This window comes from Camellia sinensis, chromosome 3 (genome assembly GCF_055761805.1).
Source record: "Camellia sinensis isolate YWXY chromosome 3, ASM5576180v1, whole genome shotgun sequence".
Lineage (NCBI taxonomy): Eukaryota > Viridiplantae > Streptophyta > Magnoliopsida > Ericales > Theaceae > Camellia > Camellia sinensis.
The window spans coordinates 202,497,215-202,514,146 of record NC_138963.1 but is presented as its reverse complement, the minus strand read 5'-3'; the positions used below and the strand labels follow the sequence as shown (position 1 = coordinate 202,514,146).

Below are 16,932 nucleotides of genomic sequence, written 5' to 3'. Positions count from 1 at the left end.
GGGCAGAGTGTGCTAATGATAGGAAGAGTACATCCGGGGAGGTGTTTTTACCTTGGGAATAATTTGGTTTCCTTGCATAGTAAAAAGCAAAATGCCATCTCCCTTTCGACTGGTGTGAATGAAACAAATGCTTTATGATTATTGGATAGAACAGAACACTCTCAGTCTTTTCTGTGATAACACAAGTGCCATAAACATTTCAAAAAATCCTGTCCAACACTCTCGCACAAAACACATTGACATCTGTCATCATTTTATTCGAGAGTTAGTGGAAGAAGGCCTTGTTGTTCTTGAACATGTACCCACTGAGCATCAAAAAGCTAATATTTTTACAAAACCCCTTGATCTTCTTCGGTTTGAGTTTCTGAGAAAGACCTTGGGTGTAGTGCTCAGTAACTAGGGTATTTCCTGTTTTTTAAAGTGGGTGTGAGTGGTTGGCTTATTGTATACTTGGATGTCTTAATCTCATTGTCATTGATTCCTAATATCTTTGCATCAAAAATTTATATGAACACTGCTCATACTGCTTACAAGATCTCATTCTTCTTTGTTCATAGCTCATTCTAAATGCCCATACTCATTTACTTCATGATCTCATTTTGTACACATCCTTGAGAAAAACTGTTGCAGGGGTTTCCACACAAATGATCAAAGTTCTCTATGGACCACTAACAATATTTCTTGTACTTTTTCAGAGGAATTGACCTATACTAGTATATCATGGGTGATGTTGAGTCTCTTAACCATCTACCATCATTTATTCACTTCCACGGTTTCTCCCTCAGTTCATTGAAGTCCGGGCATTAGGAAAAGGCTACCTCAGAGGCACCAACCAAGCCATCCTTTTTTATTTCATCCTTCTTTGGTTTGGTCTCCATACTCTTGAGCGTGCATGCCACCAGTGAGGCAAAAATAGTCTTTAAAACAAAGGATTTTGTTACCGAGTGTAAGAAGGTATTAAATTTGCCTAACTAACTCCACTATCATGGAAAAAAATAAATTCAATAACTATCTAGTTGTAAAAACTTAAGGTGACCAAAATACCTTATTTATTTATTTATTCATTTTTATTTTGTCTGTTTTATTTTTTGTCTTTTCATTTCCCACCATCCTCAAACCTGCCAACTGTAATGGACTTAACTTAAATATAACAATTTTAAAATCTAAATTCTGAAATTTTTTGAAAAAAAAATTAGAAAAAAAAAGAGTTAGTTTTTGTGAGCTTTTAAATATATTGAATTTAAAATTGACACTTTGCATTTTATAGTTTTATGGCAATAAATTTTTATATAAGGTTTTATTGGTGATAAGTCAATTTCTTTTAAAGCGTCTTCAACAATTCATTAAATTTTTTATGAAATTTAATAAAAAATTTGATCTGATATGATATTTTTCAACGATTTTCATCAATTTTTTTTACAAAATTCCTAATTCATCCTAAAATTCGGTTATCTAAGAGGTGGTCTGGCCGGTCGTCCACCAATGACCACCTTCAAAATTTGATGAAAAGATAAAAACTCCCTTCATTTGTTGAAAATTTGGTTCTCCCTCTATTTGATATCAACTTGATGAAAGGGTTCGAACTGACATTTAAGGCGTTTTTCGTCAAAATTGAATTTGATGAAAAATCTGATGCAACGTTGGAGATGGCTTTAGGGATATGAGATTAGGTCAAATAATGGATCTTTTTTGGTGACAATGACCTATTTACAAAAATATCATGTTGTCAAAAAATATATATTGATATATGTGGCAAAAAAAAAAAAAACATATATATTTATTGATTTAATAACATTGGTGTGGAATGTGAAATTATCTCCACAGGTTAAGTGAGATGATGCGTCCAATTTTTTGCACTCTGTGTAGAGAAACCAAACGTCAGTAATCACTCTTGACCAAGGTTGACTGGGAGGACTCTTCGATGATCAAGTCAGCACAATGACCGACCAAAGTGTATAATATACAAAGAAAATAGTTCTAGTATTTGATTGAGTTGTGGTTGAGTTAGATAAAACCCACTTACTTGTCGAGCATCTCGTCTGTAGGATTAAACTTGATTGGACGATTCTGCTTCTCATTAGGCCCAACCTACATACTAGTCTTATTTGTTCTATGGTTCCCACCATCGGATGAAGGTTTATCTAACGCCTATCCTTTAATTGATTTGGTCTTCTAAAGGCAATTTTTTTATAATTGCTTTGTTCTCCCCACGCGCCTTAATCTGATGACAAGTTGTTGCTAGCTATCCTTTATGAGTTTCAAGGGATGCATTTAGACTTATCACTTTTGACTTGGGCTGTAATGACTAGATTTGGCTCTAGGCTCACATTTTTTGGGACACTTACCATTAAGTCCTATATATAAAGTTCAAAATCCATCTGGTTCCAAAACAAAACATTTGCACCAATTAGTCGTACATATTTTTAATTGTTATCAAAAAAATTTCCTTTTTTTCATAACTTTAAAAATGCTGCTATATCCCACCATTACTGAACTTCCGTCAAATGGTCATTGAAGACTCGCTGGAATATTCAACATCATCGGAAAGTCGCCAGAATATAGCCGAAAGTTTGCCAGAGTGTTCTAAACGTCACTAAAAAAAGTCAGAATATCTAGAATAAGGTCACAAAAAAAAAAGAATAAATGGAGAAATTATAGTGAAAAAACGTAGTAAAATATGCTAAATATTGATCAACTGACCAAAAAAAAAAAAAAAAAAAACAACAACAACAACAACCAACAACAACAATGGGAAAAAAGTATATATTATTTTTCAATTTTTGTAGAGTTTAAACAAATAATCTCCAATATTGATCTAACTGAAAAGTAAGCTTTGAAATTGTAAAATGTTACAGTTTCAAAGTATGATTCTATCAAGCATTTATACTTATTAATCAAACTGAAAAACATGTTATGAAACAACAAAATTTTACAAATCTAAAGAATCTTATGAAACTGTAAAATTTTATAGTTATAAAGAATGATTCAAATAGCACAAAAAAAAAAAAAAACTGAAACTGTGAAATTTTATAGTTTTCATTGCCTGTGTCTAAAACTAAAAAACAACTTATTCAGAATTTAAAAATTTCCTCCATTAAAACAAGAAAATAGAAATGTGTAGCAAAGAAAAGGTTGAAAAATTGAGAAATCAAATGAGAGAAACAGATATAGAGAGAAAATTATACTCTAACAACTATTTTTGATTTAGATCTAGTCGAATCTCATGTAGATTTACTCAGATTTAATATAGATCTGAGTAAATCTACATCAGATCTTCTTCGTTAAAAACTCGTCTTTTTCGCTATTGGTAAGGGTGAAGTAAGAAGGTGATGGTCGGTAGTGCTAGTGAACCCCAAGCAATAATTATCGTTGGTTATCAGTGACTACATGTTAGAAAGAAAAAGAGGAAAAGTAGTAGTTACTGGTTACCATAAATCAAAAAGAGAAAGAGATAAAGAAAAACAAATGCATAGAAAAAAATGGAGAAAAAAAATACAGAATGAACTTTTGAGAGTATTCAAAAGATTCTAAGACTAAATAGATTTATCTTCTTTTAAATAGGCCTGCTACAGAACTTGCCCCATATTTTTTATCTCCTCAATTGCTATAATAGTGTTTGATAAAAAAAATTTATAATATAATATTTATTAATATATATATATATATACAGGCATACTGTTGTCATAGGCCCCCAGGCATGAGTGGATGGTGTCTAACACAAAGTTAAAAAATATGTATAAAAATATCAAAATATCAAAATAGAAAATTAAAAGAAAAATGATAATTTAGTCATCAACCAAATAGAGTTATTAGATTTATTTATTTTTATTTTATTTATGATAATGGAGTTAATTAGGCATATTTAATATCTTAGGACACTTGATAACTAAACTTTAAAATAAAACATCTCATTTCATTATTTTCTTTAAATTTTTTGTGGAGTTGGGGTGCCTGTTGTGCGGTCATATGGACTTATTTTGGAGTTTATTTTAATAATTCGAACCGCTCACATTTTAGAGTATATCAAATAAAATATATTTATAAAAAAATAAGTTAATCGGATATCGTTAGCCCTTTCATCCACTCACATTTGTGTCTTTCATTCACTCTCATTTGTATTCATTTTAATATTTTAAATCACAATGTCATTTATTTTTCAAGATACAAATGTGAGTAGATGAAATGGTTAACGATATCCGATTAACTCAAATTTTTGGTAGGTATGTTCTACTCGATATACTTTAAAATATGAACGATTCAGATGATCAAAACGGACTCCAAAATGAGCCCATAAGGCTGCACATTAGTGTTTACTGTACATCCAGCACAACAGGCACTCCAACTCATTTTTTTATATGTCTTCTTGTAAAAAGCCAAATAACTAATTAAAATAATCTATCCCTAAACGGGACCTAATTAATATCAACTCTAGTGAAACAAGGCAACCATTTATATATTAAAAGTCTTTATAAATCCAATCCAATTAATATCACATCTATCTAAAAGAATCAATCATTTATAAATGAATAAAATTATATGAATTAATACCTGATATGGCATAATTTTGAAGGTTTTAAATATTTATAATTTATATAATATGTGGGATCAATAATAATATCATAATACATATTGGTACATTAATTAATATACTAATTGATGTATGTAGTATCACAATTTATAAATTGAAAACTTTTACGAATCCAAACCAATTAATATTTAGCTTATTTGGTTATAGTTTTCAGAAAATAATTTTCAAAAAATTCTACTCTTTTATTTTTTGTATTTTAATGTTTCCAATGAATTTTTAAATATTTTAAGCAATTTTTTTTTTAATTTTTAAACACACCTTATCTAAATACACTTAAAAAAATAATATTTGTGAAAAAAATCTTAAAAAAATACACTAAATACCAAAAAATATAAAAAATATATAAAAATTCAGTACATTTTTCATATTTTTGTGTATTTATTAATTTTTTAAAATATTTTTTCACAAATATTTTACTATTTAGATATATCTAAATAAAGCGTATCTAAAAAAATATAAAAATTATTTAAAATTTAAAAAATATCTACTAAAAAATTAAATGAGAAACTCAATTTTAAAAAAACTGATGAGTTAAAAAAACTGAAACAAAAAACACCAGAATTCATTACACAAACAAACTCAAATTTATTTTTTATCTAGAATCTATTACTCCTGTAACAAACGGGATTGGGGTCACTGTTGTGCCTTAATTTGAGGTATATTATGAGTTTATTTTTATGATCTGAACCGTTATTTTGTAAGATTTGTTGAACACTTCATACCTGCCATAAATTATTTTAATCAGATATCAATAAGTATATGATCAAATTGCATATTTTTTATACTTTTTCTCAAAAGAAAAATTTATTGTTTATTTTTTTGATTGCGGATCATATAGTTATTGATATCTGATTAATATAATTTTTGAAAATTATAAAGTACTCAACAAATCCTATAAACTGATCAGTTCAAATCATAAAAATAAATTCATAATATATCTCAAATTGAGGCACAACAGTCACTACTAGTGACCCGCATTCCATAACAAACTGGCCTTAAATAAAAACCATATTTTATAGAGCATTTGGATTCCGCGGAAACGCCTATAAAAGGCCCACATCCTCTTCTCGTTGTGCATTGTAGAATTGAAGAAAGCAAAGCAAAGCAAAGCAAGAGCGAGACAGAGAGAGTGAGGGAGAGAAAAATGGTTGGTTGGGCTATAGCGGTGCACGGAGGCGCTGGTGTGGACCCAAACCTCCCACTGGAACGCCAAGAACAAGCCAAACTCCTCCTCACTCGGTGCCTCAACGTCGGCATTTCTGCTCTTCGTTCCTCCCTCCCCGCCATCGACGTCGTCGAACTCGTCGTACGCCTCTCTCTCTCTCTCTCTCTCTGTTTTTTCCAAAAAAATAGAAGAAGATGCTAGTTACTTGGAACATAAAAAGGAACTCGAAAAAATAGAATTATTTCCCATTCCTTTCTTTTTCAAACAAACAAAAAAAAAAAAAAAAACAGAGACATGTGATTAGATTTGGTAATATTAATGACAAATCCGATTGCATTTGCTTCTTTGTCTTGTTTTTCATAACAGACCGATTTGTTTATTATTATTATTATTTTTCCTGTAAGAACATGTAATTGTTCTATTACAGTGACTTATAATTAATTCATGGGGTATAAAACTCAGGTTAGAGAATTGGAATCGGATCCTCTGTGTTAGTGTATATTAGTGTATCATTATGTAGTGCATTATCATGTTAGTGTAGCATTATGTTAGTGCATTATGTTAGTGTAGCATTATCATGTTAGTGTAGCATTATGTTAGTGCATTATGTTAGTGTAGCATTATGTTAGTGCATTATGTTAGTGTAGCATTATGTTATTGTTCATAGGCATCCAAGGCATCCTCTATAAATAGAGTGCCTTCTTTGTGTAATAGACATGTACAATTCATAGAAACAATTGTGCCTCTCTCTCTCTCTCTCTCTCTATTCGCTCATCTCTATCTTCTCTCACTTTCTCCAATTATTATTTCATGGTATCAGAGCACAGTGTTACATTTCTGGCAATTTGCGATTTTGGTGTTTAGTCCCATCCACAGCGGCACTACATCAAACCACTCGGAATTTCCTCACGATTCCAACGGCACCAAGCCCGGCCTCAAAAAACCTTTCACGCGCCCACACGCGCCGCCAGTGTCCACTGCGCGTCATCATTTCCGCCACCACTCTCACACGCGCCCGCACGCGCCATCCGTTGTTTCTCCCTTCCGACACGTGCCTACACGCGCCCACACGACCCGCGGCTGACGTCAGCCCTGCCTCTCCCGTACGCCGCGCCTGCTACTGTGCGCCTCTCGTGCGCCGTTTCACTACTGTGCACCCGCGTGCGCCGAATCCGCTACCGTGCACCGCGTCTGCGCCTGCCGCTACCGTGCACCGCCGCTTCCTGCTAACGTGTTCCTTCCTGCACTCTGCTAACGTGCGCCGCTGACATATTTGCTGACATCATCTCTGTCCAGCATACCTTTCCTGGCTATTTTCGACCTTCCGGACTCACTGGTACACTCTGTTTTACCTAATTTTGCTCCTACAGGTCTATCATATTACTTTAAACCCTATTCAACTAGTATTATGGATCGTCATGATGCCTCCCATCCTATTTCCGTTATTTTGAATGGTTCAAACTATGTTCTGTGGGCCCAAGCCATGTCCTCCTTCCTAAAAGGAAAGAAGCTCTGGCGAATTGTTACCGGGGATGTGACTAAACCGGTGAAAGACAGTGACACTAATGAAACCACTGTTCCTACTGCTACATTTGAAGACCGACTTGAGGAATGGGACAGTAAGAATTACCAAATCATTACCTGGTTTCGTAATACCTCTGTTACATCTATCAGTCTTCAGTTTGGTCGCTTTCAGCTTGACTCTGTAACTACTCCTGCAAAAGACATCTGGGATTTCTTGAAAGAACGATACCAGACTACTGGTCTTGCCCACCAATATCAACTTCAGAACCAACTTCATCGCATGCGCCAAGAATCCACTCAGTCCATTAATGACTTCCTTTCTCAAATGTACTCTGTTTGGGATCAGCTTGCTCTTTCAGAACCAACTTGGCATACCCCTGAAGATGCTGTTTTATTTACTATCTATCGCAACCAGCAAAGGTTGGTGCATTTTCTTATGGCTCTTACTTCCTCCTTTGAGCCCGTACGTGCCTCTCTGCTTCATCGCCATCCATTGCCCACTCTTGAACAGGCAATTTCTGAGTTGCTATCAGAGGAGACGCGTCTCGGTACTCTTCAAACTCATCATGTGGACTCTGTTCTGGCCACTCCTCCGTACCGGCCATCATTTACCCAACGGACCACTGCTTGCCTCTATTGTCAGAATCGGGGTCTTCCTTCAACCCATCTCCTGGTCAATTGCCCCGTCAGATCCTGCCGCTACTGCAACAAACTTGGTCCTGGTCATCTGCAACAGGATTGTTTTCGCAATCCATCCCGATCATCGTCCAATAGCCACTCCTCTCGCGGTGGCTCTGCCCGGGGAAGCTTTCATCGTTCCGGGAATCAGTCTCATCACACTGCTACTACTGCTTCTAGGAATCAGCCTCATCCCACTGCTGCTGCTGCTTCCGGGAATCATTCTCCCCACACTGATGCTGTCACCTCTGCGGGGTTCTCTGAGTCGTCTGCTCCGTCTACCCCTCGCTTTTCTCCAACGGATGTAGAGGCCATGCTCAAACAACTTCTCTCCCCATCTGGTACACCTCCTCCTACTGCTTTGTCTGTAATCCCAGGTAACTCTTCTTGGTATTTTGACTCTGCTTGTTGTAATCATATGACCTCCAGTTCTACTATCTTTTCTTCCTTCTCTTCATCTCCTCATATTCCCTCAATACATACTGCTGATGGTTCCCTCATGTCTGTCCGTCATGTTGGTACTGTTTCCACCTCTTCTTTATCTATCCCTCAAGTTTATCATATCCCTGCTCTTACCTTAAACCTTATTTCCATTGGTCAATTATGTGAACTTGGTCTAACTGTCACATTTTCTGCTACTGATTGTTTGGTACAGGACCCTCAGACGGGGCAGACTATTGGGATCGGCCGTAAGCATGGACGTCTCTATGAACTCATTCACCTTCATGTTCCTGCCTCTCCTCCGATTGCTGCTCCTACATCTACTTCCTCATTATCTCCCTTTCATCTTTGGCATTGTCGTTTAGGGCATATTTCTGTTAATCGCTTACGGTCTTTGGTTTCTAGTGGACAGTTGGGTCATGTAATTCCGGATAATTTCGATTGTATCCCCTGTCAACTTGCCAAACAACCTGCTTTATCATTTAATAAAAGTACTTCAGTTTCCCTTGCACCTTTTGATCTTATCCATTCCGATATTTGGGGGCCCTCCCCTACTACTACTATGGGGGGATCCCGCTATTTTGTTGTCTTTATTGATGATTTTTCCCGGTTTACTTGGCTTTTTCTCATGAAAACTAGGTCTGAACTTAAACACATTTATTATAGATTTGCCCAAATGGTCCACACCCAATTTTCCAAAACCATCAAAATTTTTCGCTCTGACAATGCTATGGAATATCGGGATTCTGATTTCCTTTCCTTTCTTCAGCATCATGGTACACTGCCTCATCGTTCTTGTGCTGGCACGTCCCAGCAAAATGGCCGTGCTGAACGGAAACATAGGCATATTCTTGACACTACTCGCGCCCTTCTTCTCTCTTCTTCCTGCCCTGAAAACTTTTGGGGGGAAGCTGCCCTCACTGCTGTTTACACTATCAACTGTGCTCCTTCTCCTGTCATCCATAATCAAACTCCCTTTGAACGTCTGCATGGCACTCCCCCTCCTTACGCTAATCTCCGGGTTTTTGGCTCTGCCTGCTTTGTTCTACTTCAATCCCATGAACACACCAAGCTTGAACCTCGTTCTCGTCTTTGTTGCTTTCTTGGGTATGGAATTGAACATAAAGGCTTTCGCTGTTGGGATCCTCTCTCTAAACGTCTTCGTATCTCCCGCCATGTCGTTTTCTGGGAGCACCAAATGTTTTCCTCGCTATCCTCTTTTCACTTACCCGCACTCTCCACTACTGTCCTGTTTACTAATCCTTCTGTCGATCTTTTCTCTGCTGATTTTGATACAGGTTCCTCCTCCATCGAGACGCCCTTGCTCACTCCTGATCCTGTCCAGCCTGCTCTCCCTGAAGGTCTACCTCTTATTGCCACACCTCCTTCTCCACCGGTTCTTCCTCCCACCGATCCTCCTACGGGTCGACCACGCCGGGTCACTCAACCTCCTATCCATCTTCGTGATTATATTGTTGGATCTGCTGCCTTCTCTACTTATGAACCTACCTCCTATCGTGAGGCTTGTACTAATCCTCTTTGGCAGCAAGCTATGACCGATGAACTACAGGCCTTGGACAAAGCTCATACTTGGGATCTTGTTGATCTTCCTCCTGGCAAGACTGCCATTGGCTGCAAATGGGTTTACAAAATCAAAACACATTCTGATGGCTCTATTGAACGCTACAAAGCTCGTCTTGTTGCCAAGGGTTTCAACCAGGAATATGGTATTGATTATGAGGAGACATTCTCTCCTGTTGCTCGGCTAACCTCTGTTCGCAGTTTACTTGCTGTTGCCGCTGCTCGCCACTGGGGGCTCTTTCAGATGGATGTCAAAAATGCTTTCCTCAATGGTCATCTTATTGAGGAGGTCTACATGCAACCTCCACCTGGGTCCACTTTTCCCCCTCATCAGGTTTGCAAACTACAGCGTGCTCTCTATGGCCTCAAGCAAGCACCTCGTGCTTGGTTTGCTACGTTCAGTTCTACCATTCATGATTTTGGGTTCACCTCTAGCTCCTATGACTCTGCTCTTTTTATCCGGACTACTTCTCATGGTACCACTCTTCTTCTTCTGTATGTGGATGATATGATTATCACTGGTAATGATGAAGCTGGTATTCTCCACCTCAAACAGTTTCTCCACCACCAGTTTGAGATGAAGGACCTTGGTACTCTTAACTACTTCTTAGGCCTTGAAGTCTCTCATGATTCTACTGGTTCCTATTTGTCCCAGGCCAAATATGCATCCGATCTTCTGGCTCGTGCTGGTCTGACTGATTGCAAAACTACCTCTACTCCAGTTGATCCTCAGATTCGTCTCACTCCTCTCGATGGGACTCTTCTCTCTGATGCTACTCTTTATCGCCAACTCGTCGGCAGCCTTGTCTATCTCACAGTAACTCGTCCTGACATTGCCTATGCTGTTCACATTGTCAGTCAGTACATGTCGGCTCCTCGCACTCCCCACTATACTGCTCTACTCCGCATCCTTCGCTACCTCAAAGGCACTCTGTTCCATGGTCTTCACTTCTCTGCTTCCTCCTCTCTTGAACTGCGTGCCTTTTCCGATGCTGATTGGGCTGGGGATCCTACGGATCGACGCTCCACCACGGGATTCTGCTTCTTCTTAGGGGACTCTCTTCTTGCTTGGCGTAGCAAAAAACAATCCCTCACTGCCCGCTCTAGCACCGAAGCTGAATACCGAGCTCTTGCTGATACTACTCAGGAACTTCTCTGGCTTCGCTGGCTCCTTGCTGATATGGGTGTTTCTTCTTCTGATCCTACCCCTCTCTATTGTGACAATCAGAGTGCCATTCAGATTGCTCACAATGATGTTTTTCATGATCGCACCAAACATATTGAGATTGATTGTCATTTCATTCGCCAGCATGTTACCTGTGGTACTGTTCGTCTTCTCCCTATCGCTTCCGTCGATCAACCCGCTGATATCTTCACTAAGGCTCATCCTCCTGGCCGCTTCAATGATCTTGTTTCCAAACTCAACTTGGTTGATGCTTCCCCTCCTTGAGTTTGCGGGGGGATGTTAGTGTATATTAGTGTATCATTATGTAGTGCATTATCATGTTAGTGTAGCATTATGTTAGTGCATTATGTTAGTGTAGCATTATCATGTTAGTGTAGCATTATGTTAGTGCATTATGTTAGTGTAGCATTATGTTAGTGCATTATGTTAGTGTAGCATTATGTTATTGTTCATAGGCATCCAAGGCATCCTCTATAAATAGAGTGCCTTCTTTGTGTAATAGACATGTACAATTCATAGAAACAATTGTGCCTCTCTCTCTCTCTCTCTCTCTATTCGCTCATCTCTATCTTCTCTCACTTTCTCCAATTATTATTTCATGGTATCAGAGCACAGTGTTACATTTCTGGCAATTTGCGATTTTGGTGTTTAGTCCCATCCACAGCGGCACTACATCAAACCACTCGGAATTTCCTCACGATTCCAACGGCACCAAGGTCTAAGAAGTAGTTAAGAGTACAATTCCAAATAGGAACCAGTAGAATCATGAGAGACTTCAAGGCCTAAGAAGTAGTTAAGAGTACCAAGGTCCTTCATCTCAAACTGGTGGTGGAGAAACTGTTTGAGGTGGAGAATACCAGCTTCATCATTACCAGTGATAATCATATCATCCACATACAGAAGAAGAAGAGTGGTACCATGAGAAGTAGTCCGGATAAAAAGAGCAGAGTCATAGGAGCTAGAGGTGAACCCAAAATCATGAATGGTAGAACTGAACGTAGCAAACCAAGCACGAGGTGCTTGCTTGAGGCCATAGAGAGCACGCTGTAGTTTGCAAACCTGATGAGGGGGAAAAGTGGACCCAGGTGGAGGTTGCATGTAGACCTCCTCAATAAGATGACCATTGAGGAAAGCATTTTTGACATCCATCTGAAAGAGCCCCCAGTGGCGAGCAGCGGCAACAGCAAGTAAACTGCGAACAGAGGTTAGCCGAGCAACAGGAGAGAATGTCTCCTCATAATCAATACCATATTCCTGGTTGAAACCCTTGGCAACAAGACGAGCTTTGTAGCGTTCAATAGAGCCATCAGAATGTGTTTTGATTTTGTAAACCCATTTGCAGCCAATGGCAGTCTTGCCAGGAGGAAGATCAACAAGATCCCAAGTATGAGCTTTGTCCAAGGCCTGTAGTTCATCGGTCATAGCTTGCTGCCAAAGAGGATTAGTACAAGCCTCACGATAGGAGGTAGGTTCATAAGTAGAGAAGGCAGCAGATCCAACAATATAATCACGAAGATGGATAGGAGGTTGAGTGACCCGGCGTGGTCGACCCGTAGGAGGATCGGTGGGAGGAAGAACCGGTGGAGAAGGAGGTGTGGCAATAAGAGGTAGACCTTCAGGGAGAGCAGGCTGGACAGGATCAGGAGTGAGCAAGGGCGTCTCGATGGAGGAGGAACCTGTATCAAAATCAGCAGAGAAAAGATCGACAGAAGGATTAGTAAACAGGACAGTAGTGGAGAGTGCGGGTAAGTGAAAAGAGGATAGCGAGGAAAACATTTGGTGCTCCCAGAAAACGACATGGCGGGAGATACGAAGACGTTTAGAGAGAGGATCCCAACAGCGAAAGCCTTTATGTTCAATTCCATACCCAAGAAAGCAACAAAGACGAGAACGAGGTTCAAGCTTGGTGTGTTCATGGGATTGAAGTAGAACAAAGCAGGCAGAGCCAAAAACCCGGAGATTAGCGTAAGGAGGGGGAGTGCCATGCAGACGTTCAAAGGGAGTTTGATTATGGATGACAGGAGAAGGAGCACAGTTGATAGTGTAAACAGCAGTGAGGGCAGCTTCCCCCCAAATGCTACACTAACATAATGCACTAACATAATGCTACACTAACATAATGCACTAACATAATGCACTAACATAGTGTAGCATTATGTTAGTGCATTATGTTAGTGAAGCATCAACCAAGTTGAGTTTGGAAACAAGATCATTGAAGCGGCCAGGAGGATGAGCCTTAGTGAAGATATCAGCGGGTTGATCGACGGAAGCGATAGGGAGAAGACGAACAGTACCACAGGTAACATGCTGGCGAATGAAATGACAATCAATCTCAATATGTTTGGTGCGATCATGAAAAACATCATTGTGAGCAATCTGAATGGCACTCTGATTGTCACAATAGAGAGGGGTAGGATCAGAAGAAGAAACACCCATATCAGCAAGGAGCCAGAGCGAATAGAGAGAGAGAGAGAGAGAGAGGCACAATTGTTTCTATGAATTGTACATGTCTATTACACAAAGAAGGCACTCTATTTATAGAGGATGCCTTGGATGCCTATGAACAATAACATAATGCTACACTAACATAATGCACTAACATAATGCTACACTAACATAATGCACTAACATAATGCACTAACATATAGCATTATGTTAGTGCATTATGTTAGTGTAGCATTATGTTAGTGCATTATGTTAGTGTAGCATTATGTTATTGTTCATAGGCATCCAAGGCATCCTCTATAAATAGAGTGCCTTCTTTGTGTAATAGACATGTACAATTCATAGAAACAATTGTGCCTCTCTCTCTCTCTCTCTCTCTATTCGCTCATCTCTATCTTCTCTCACTTTCTCCAATTATTATTTCACTCTGTTCAATTCAGGGCGTGGATCTGCCTTGACGGAGAAAGGAACGGTGGAGATGGAGGCCAGCATCATGGATGGGCATGGAAGACGGTGCGGCGCCGCTTCAGGAGTGACCACCGTGAAGAGCCCAGTCTCCCTCGCCCGCCTCGTCATGGAAAAGTCTCCCCACTCTTACCTCGCTTTCTCCGGCGCCGAAGAGTTCGCCCGCCGACAGGTGATCTATATTTAATGGCACGTGCCCAATTTATTTTACAAAAATGTATATATATATATCAGCAATGTTAGTATCATGAAAAGTCTTTCATGAAAATGATCATGAAAAATTTATGACATTTGAATTACACTTATAATAAAGCATCACACCCTAATCACAGTAATCTAAGAATAACAATATTTTTATAATCATTCTCATAAAAAAAATTTCATTTCTCTATATATATATATATATATTTATTATTTTATAGTTATTATGGGAAGAAAGTGTTTGAAATGATGGTTTTTTTTTTATAGGGTGCGGAGATGGGTACGAGGATACTCTCTTTGCAAGTTTCTACTTACGCCCGTCTTTGCAGGGCCTTCGGGCTTACTTTTAGGCTTAATTTTGATAATTCGAACTGTTCATATTTTATGATTTATTCATTATATTATACCTGTAAAAAATCAAGTTGATCGAATATCAAAAAGCATATGTTCAGAAAACTGTTTATTAAATTCTTTAAAAAAATAGTTTTTAGTTCAATTTTTCAAACACATACTTTCTGATATCCGATCAATTTGATTTTTTACAGGTATAATATACTGAATAAATCATAAAATATGAACGATTCGGATTATCAAAATTGAGCCTAAAAGTAGGCCCGAAGGCCCTACAAGAACGGGCGCAAGTAGGAGCCTGAGAGGCTCTTGACTCGCGGAGATGGTGGACAACGAATACTTTATCACGGAGGAAAACGTTGGCATGTTGGAGTTGGCCAAGGAAGCAAACACCATATTGGTACGCATACCTAATCATATCATTATCATTAATGATCATCATCAATCAATACATAACTTCTTAATTTTTACAATCGCAAATGATATATTTGTGTGTATATATATATATGTAGATATACACGTAATACGAAATTAATTAATATTATAATATATATGTTATTTAAATAATAAGAGTATTATTAATAAAGTCTAAAGTTTTGGATTCAAATTTTGTTGATGCTTTTAAATAATATTTTTTATTTTAAGGTAAAAAAATTTGTTACATAACAGAAGGAGAAACCACCATACAATTGAACATTAAGTCATGTGCTCACATATATAATAGTATAGATATACACTTTTATTGTAGAAAGAGTAATTTTTATATTAAAATTTAAAAGTAATGCTACGATAGTTAATTATTTTTAATATTCTATTTTTTATTGTGTTGACGACATAAACATCATCTAACCAAACCAAACCAAACCAAGCCTTAAGTCCCATCAAATGGGGTCGGCTACATGAATCCTTCTTCTCCACGCGGCCCTATCAAAGGCCATTTCATTAGTCAAATTAAGTAGATTCATATCTCTATTTATAACGCTAGTCAACGTTAATCTAGGCCTACCCCGTCCCCTAACACTTCCATCTACCGTTACAATATCGTATCTCTTCACTACTGCCACTGTTGGTCTCCGTTGAATATGACCAAACCATCTCAAACGATTCTCTCTCAACTTATCTTCTATCGCTGCTACTCCTACCCATTCCCGAATACACTCATTCCTAATCCTGTCCTGTCTAGTCTTACCACACATCCACCTTAGCATCCTCATCTCAGCCACACTCATCTTATCTACATGTTGTTTCTTGGTTGCCCAACGCTTCGTCCCATACAACATAGCTGGTCTAATAGCCGTTCTATAAAACTTACCTTTTAGTCTAGTGGGTATTCGTTTATCGCACAATACCCCAGACGCACTTCTCCACTTACACCATCCCGCCTTAATCCTATGGGCCACATCTGCATCAATCTCTCCCGCTGTTGTGATAATCGACCCTAAATAACGAAAATGTTCACTCTCAGGCAGTTCTTGGTTCTCAATCTTCACTTCTCCTCTACTTTCATTGTTACTGTTACTAAATTTACACTCCATGTACTCCCAACCGTAGGATTTGACAAGTGCAGCGCAATAGTAGAAAACCCGCTGCAGATGAACGGCCTCCCAATCAGCGTGTACGCGCCGGAGACAGTGGGATGCGTGGTGGTGGACGGGGAAGGGCGGTGTGCGGCAGCGACTTCCACCGGCGGGCTGATGAACAAGATGAGCGGTCGCATCGGCGATTCCCCGCTTATAGGAGCAGGGACTTACGCGTGTGAAGTGTGTGGCGTGTCGTGCACGGGCGAGGGGGAGGCCATCATACGCGGGACACTGGCACGTGACGTGGCGGCGGTGATGGAGTACAAGGGTTTGGGCCTCCAGGAGGCGGTGGACTACGTGGTGAGGGAGAGGCTGGACCAAGGCAAGGCTGGTCTGATTGCTGTGTCCAGGAATAGTGAGGTGGCTTATGGGTTCAACTGTATTGGAATGTTCAGGGGCTGTGCCACTCAGGATGGGTTCATGGAAGTTGGTATTTGGGAGTAGACGTGTTTAGTGCGTTTAGATTTTGGATTTGAATAGATATTTATTAAAGGACAAGAATAAAGAATAAAAAAGTGACAACTATTTAGAGTCTTCCTTCAAATATCTATTTAAATTAATGATCCATACACAATATGTTACTTGGAGTTGTTTGTTTATTGTAACCTTTGGTGGCAGTAATGAATCCACACTTCAGGAATAGTAATTTGGTAATATATACATACTTAGGCCAAGTTTGGCATGAATTTAAAAAGTCAAAAAGTCAAAAAGTTACTTAAAAAGTTAA

The 16,932-nt window shown here is 38.7% G+C and overlaps 1 protein-coding gene and 1 pseudogene across 2 annotated transcripts; both read left to right on the top strand.

Annotated features, from left to right (window-relative positions):
- Positions 1–5,670: 5,670 nt before the first annotated feature.
- LOC114281780 (putative isoaspartyl peptidase/L-asparaginase 2) lies at positions 5,671–15,232 on the top strand. Its single transcript, XM_082921982.1, has 4 exons — positions 5,671–5,894; positions 6,216–6,243; positions 14,040–14,245; positions 14,820–15,232. The coding sequence occupies exons 1-4, from the start codon at positions 5,733–5,735 to the stop codon at positions 14,823–14,825; spliced, it is 402 nt and encodes a 133-aa protein (XP_082778108.1). The 5' UTR covers positions 5,671–5,732; the 3' UTR covers positions 14,826–15,232.
- On the top strand, positions 14,930–16,796 carry LOC145823040 (putative isoaspartyl peptidase/L-asparaginase 2 pseudogene; annotated as a pseudogene). The gene is made up of 2 exons (XR_014365120.1): positions 14,930–15,025; positions 16,177–16,796. The product of XR_014365120.1 is annotated as a putative isoaspartyl peptidase/L-asparaginase 2 pseudogene (transcript).
- Positions 16,797–16,932: the final 136 nt, after the last annotated feature.

What these genes read in the sequence shown, in the direction of transcription:
- LOC114281780 (XM_082921982.1), top strand. Translation starts at nt 5,733, where the DNA reads ATGGTTGGTTGGGCTATAGCGGTGCACGGAGGCGCTGGTGTGGACCCA. An exon ending in TCGACGTCGTCGAACTCGTC is followed by an intron (nt 5,895 to 6,215) that starts GTACGCCTCTCT and finishes TATAAAACTCAG; the next exon opens with GTTAGAGAATTGGAATCGGA. An exon ending in ATTGGAATCGGATCCTCTGT is followed by an intron (nt 6,244 to 14,039) that starts GTTAGTGTATAT and finishes ATTTCACTCTGT; the next exon opens with TCAATTCAGGGCGTGGATCT.